Source organism: Carassius auratus, chromosome 13, assembly GCF_003368295.1.
Source record: "Carassius auratus strain Wakin chromosome 13, ASM336829v1, whole genome shotgun sequence".
NCBI lineage: Eukaryota > Metazoa > Chordata > Actinopteri > Cypriniformes > Cyprinidae > Carassius > Carassius auratus.
In genome coordinates this window covers 6,746,996-6,752,308 of record NC_039255.1, presented here as the reverse complement: position 1 = coordinate 6,752,308, position 5,313 = coordinate 6,746,996, and the positions used below count along the sequence as shown (strand labels likewise).

The 5,313-nt window shown below is 36.4% G+C and overlaps 1 protein-coding gene across 1 annotated transcript; it reads left to right on the top strand.

Annotated features, from left to right (window-relative positions):
* Positions 1-884: 884 nt before the first annotated feature.
* LOC113112455 (aspartate aminotransferase, cytoplasmic-like) lies at positions 885-5,313 on the top strand. The gene is made up of 8 exons (XM_026278044.1): positions 885-1,106; positions 1,349-1,472; positions 1,678-1,790; positions 2,057-2,161; positions 2,496-2,646; positions 2,758-2,923; positions 3,322-3,464; positions 3,850-5,313. The coding sequence occupies exons 1-8, from the start codon at positions 900-902 to the stop codon at positions 3,987-3,989; spliced, it is 1,149 nt and encodes a 382-aa protein (XP_026133829.1). The 5' UTR covers positions 885-899; the 3' UTR covers positions 3,990-5,313.

The following is a 5,313-nucleotide window of genomic DNA, read 5'->3' as shown; positions in this document are numbered from 1 at the left end:
TGCAGAATGTGACAGCAACATTGCTTCAGAATATGCTTCTTTTCTAATATATTTTTGCTTAAAGGCTCATAATTATGCTAAATTATGTTGCACCATAAATTGCGCATTGTTCTAATATTTGATGCATTCAGACATTCAGATTTATTAAAATCATTGCTCTGCTTCGAAATCTTTTGATTCCACAACTTGACCAGTTTATGTACAGGACCGAGTTTCTTTGGATATGTTTTGTTCTGTATTTGTGTAGAATTGTTCATTCTTGTAATGCATTCGGATATGAGCAGTACACGTTTAGTGTCGAATAAGCTAATTTTGCTCTTGGGAAAAGTTCACAGATGAATCCTGATCATAGACAGCCCTGATAAAAAGGAACAATTCCACATAACAGAAGTTGAGTAGATAGGAATTCAGGAAGCTGTAATGTACGCTATTCAAAAGTTTGGGGTGTGACTCTGTGATTGTGTTTTTGCATTTCTGACAAACTGTAAAGCTTAGAAACACTGTATAGCTGCTTTGACATAACAGTATTGCATAAAGCACTATACAAATGGAAGTGAACTTAACTTTTTTCTTTTTTTTTTTTTTTTTTAAGAAGTCTGTCATGTTCATCAAGGCTGCATTTATTTTTTTTATTAAAGATATAGCAAAAACAGTTTATGAAATATTACAATTTGAAATAACTTAATTTTTTTTAGATATATGTTAAAAAGCTACATTTTCAGCAGCCATAACTCCAGTCTTCAGTGTGACATTATATTTTCGGCAATTTTTTTGGAGTAGAAAATTCCAATTTAGTTAGTTAAAAAATATATACTTTCCTTAAAAATTATTTGCACCAAACTTTTGAGTGGTTGTGTACAAATCAGAATTTTTCCTTTGTATTTTGTAGTCTGGTTTAAATGTTCATCCTCTTCCTCTCTTTAGCCTACAGGACTGATGAATGCCAGCCCTGGGTTCTCCCCGTGGTGAGAAAAGTGGAGAAGATGATCGCTGATGACCATAGTTTGAACCACGAGTACCTGCCCATTCTAGGCCTGCCAGAGTTTCGCTCCAGTGCATCCAAGATCGCTCTGGGTGAAGACAGTCCTGCCATCAAGGACAATCGGGTCAGATGAGATGCTTAAAATCCTGTTTTGATCATCTATATAAAAAAAAAAAAAAAAATTGATGATGCACAGCAGAATTATCAGCATCATAACTCCAGTCTTCAGTGTCACATGATCCTACAGAAATCATTCCATTTTTGGATTTAGCAAAACGTTTATTTTAGACCTTGATAACACATTTTGAACTGGTTGGCTATCATTATAATGTAGAGGTTTTTGTTACTGTTTTTTTTGTGTTGCAGGTTGGAGCTGTGCAGTGTTTAGGTGGCACTGGTGCTCTGAAGATCGGAGCCGAGTTTCTTCGCCGTTGGTACAATGGAACCGACAACACAAAAACTCCAGTTTATGTGTCTGCGCCAACATGGGGTGAGCATAAGATCGAATTACACTAGGAAATACTGTAAAAAAATGTCTTTCTAATATTTAATTGACTACAGTATAAAATATGTACAAATTTTGTCTCAAAAGAGCTTAACTATTCTCATGCTGACCTTAAGTTCAATAATTAACTTCTATATATATTATGTCAAATGCTAAAAATGTTCAGTTCAGTTTGTGGTCTTTATTCTAGAGAACCACAATGCTGTTTTCTCTAACGCTGGATTTGAGGACATCCGTCCATACAAATATTGGGATGCAGGGAAGCGTGGACTCGATCTGGAAGGTTTTCTGGGTGACCTCGAGGTTAGTAGCGATTTTTTTAAACGAAACAAGCTCTTCGTAGTTACATATTTATCAGTGATAAATGTTATCTAAAAATCTTTGATTGTGCACAAAAACAAGTGTTGAGCTTGAAAGATTTTTTTGTTTAATTTTTTTCTGCTGGGCCCATTAAAAAAAATTGTTTGATTTTTGGCCCTTTGAAATAAATGTTAACACCTCTGCTTTATATATATATATAATATATATATATATATATAGTGCATTTGACACCATGTCTTTCCTGTCAGAGTGCACCTGATCACTCCATCTTTGTGCTGCATGCCTGCGCTCACAACCCCACCGGCACAGATCCCACCCAGGACCAGTGGAAGAAGATCGCTGATGTCATGAAGGTGAGACCATCACAACAACCCCACATCAGCTGACTAAGATTAGAACATTGAAGCCCTTGATGCAAAAATAGATCCTAATTACATGTAATAAGGCATTTAAGCACAATGTGCAATTACAACCTACTGTTGTCTAAGTTTAAACCCTTTGCAGTTTTATAAACACTGAGTTAACTGTTGCATAATTATCTAAAGCCAACATGTATCAGAATTTTAGTTAGGAGTTATACAGGGCACAGAATGTTACTGTAAAGTTCATCAGTGCAGCTCTAAGTGCATTTTTGTATGGCAGAGATGTTGTTATCTGGCTTTTTTCTTCTCTCAACTCTCTCTTCAGCGAAAGAGTCTGTTTGCCTTCTTTGATTCGGCCTATCAGGGTTTCGCCTCAGGAAATTTAGATAAGGACGCCTGGGCTGTCCGCTACTTTGTGTCACAGGGTTTTGAATTGTTCTGTGCCCAGTCGTTCTCAAAGAACTTCGGTCTGTACAGTAAGTGGTCCCAGCGGAGTTTATGTTAGTTGTTAGAGATTTCATTTTAATGCCTTGTACTGTGTCCTTGTTACGAACCATTTGATTGTAAAGAATAATCTGACTCCACAGATGAGAGAGTGGGGAACCTGACTGTTGTAGCCAAAGACCAAGACAATTTGAACCGTGTACTGTCTCAGATGGAGAAGATTGCTCGAATCACCTGGTCCAACCCTCCGTCCCAGGGTGCACGTCTGGTTGCCATCACACTCAACACCCCTGAACTCTTCGCTGAATGGTAAATACAGTTCAAATTCATCTAATTTCATGATTTTGGTTCAACAACGAAACATTGATGCATATGATGATGTCCATTTTCCACAAATTCTCATTAGTGTGTTAAAAAACGAATCTCTATTTCATCACTGTGATGCAAAAGATCAATTATATATTAAATTGTAAACTGTTTATAGTGTTTAGTGTACTGCCTTAAACTTATGATGATTTAAAATAAAAGCGGATGCATTTATACACATTGTTTTGTGCAAAAAACTGTGCAAAAGGAAAGAAATGTGGGTTAAAATGTGACCTACACTTGTAGATGTGTTCTTGACATATTTTGTGAGATTCACCAGTGTATATGTATGCTTTGTTTAAGGTTTGTTTCTAGTCTGCCAGTTTTCCATCTTTCTACAGGAAGGACAATGTGAAGACCATGGCAGACAGGGTCCTGCTCATGCGTGCTCAGCTGAAGGAGAAACTCAAAGCACTGGGAACTCCAGGAACCTGGGAGCACATCACTGAACAGATCGGCATGTTCAGCTTCACCGGACTCAACCGTAAGCATCTCCTTCTAGTGCTTTCACACTTCGTTCATCCGCGCGTCTCACCACTGAAAACATCTGTTCTAACACGGCAGTCACGAATGCTTTAGCTACTTTTCCTTACACATTACTGCAGCTGAAGATAAATAGTTGCTATGCTTTCAAATCTTTATTTTAAGCCTTTTAGGTTATAGGCTTTAAAAGTGAGAGTAATAGTTAATGCTAATACTTAGAAAATAGTTCAGAGTTAGTACTGAGAAGATAGCTAGAAGTGTAATTGTGAAAATAGATCTGAGAAAATAGTTAAAAGCTTGTACTATGGAAATATTTAAAAGCTGGCACTTTGATATTTTGTTAATTAATGCAGTGTGTGTTTCAAATGTTGTTTTCTGTTTTACAGCTAAGCAGGTGGAGTACATGGTGAAAGAGAAGCACATTTATCTGATGGCGAGTGGGCGCATCAACATGTGTGGACTCACCACCAAGAACATCGACTATGTGGCCGAGTCCATTCATGAGGCTGTCACTACAGTGCAATAAGCACCTTTACCACACTTCCTGTTTGTTTGTGTGTTTGTGTGTGTGTGTGGAACATAGACATGCAGTGACACACACACACACACACTGATGCACCCCTTCACTCTCCAGCTCTCCCGGTTTAATTTAGTCATCAGCATTTCAACATTCTGTTTTAACTTTTAATTATAAAGCAATGAAACCGTCCAAGATATATATATATATATATATATATATATATATATATATATATATATTGGTGAATCTCACAAAATATGTCAAGGAAACATCAACAGTGTACACATTTCATCCCACTTTTTTTTCCTTTTGCACAGTTTTTTGCACAAAACAATGTGTATAAATGCATCAGCTTTTTAAATCATAAGTTTAAGGTTCACTTCATCCTGCTCTTAAGTTTTCAAAAGAGACTATGTATAAAATATTATCCATGGAGTTCATGCAAATCTTGTTTCTATGAATAAGCATTCTGTGGTGGGATTTACAGTCAACCATTAACATTGATTTGATTAACCTGAAGGTACAGCTTGACTGGTTTTATGGTATATATCTTTCATGGTCTTCGGTTAAATTCAAACAGGTTAGTGTGAATGAATCAGAGTTATAGTCAGCATTTGAGTTGAAATGGGTGAAAACTAGCCTTTATTAAATTAACTTATGGAATTTTATCACAGTGTGTCTGAAATTTCATTGTATTGAGTGCTGAACTGAAGGACAGTTAGCATGTTTCATGATTGATGGGGCTGTATTCTTAAAACATGCAAACAGAGACAACTTTAGAACTTGAATGAATGGGGGCATTAGATTTTGATTTTGTTTCACTGTCTATTTCTGGTTGCTCTTACCTCAAATTAAATGGCTTGAAGAAACATTTTACCTTGAAAACTTATTGTGACTTGTTAAAACAATGGAAGAAGAAACCCTGGTATTGTGGTCTATGAAAAGGTGCATTTTGGGATATTGGATATCTGACAGCTGAAGGTGATTTAATTATACCAAAAAATGTGATTTGGGGGTTGAATATTCTTTTAAGCTTTTCGTGTTTGATGTTCTGGAAATTCTGGGTTGTGAAGAGCCCAGGCATTGATTTGCACTTTATTTTCTGGTGTCTTTTTTTTTTTTTATTCTGGTCCATCACTTTTACTGCTGTTTTTGTGTCCAGGCTCGTTTGTGCACTGCAGGAACATTTAATGAATGTTCAGACATTAGTCCAAGTATAATACTCTCCCACCCAGCTTAGTCTCAAAAGATCAGTCCTCCAGTAGTATGAAAACTCTTTGAGCGCAAATATACTAATCAAAGTGCATTTGAAATAAATGACGTAAACTAG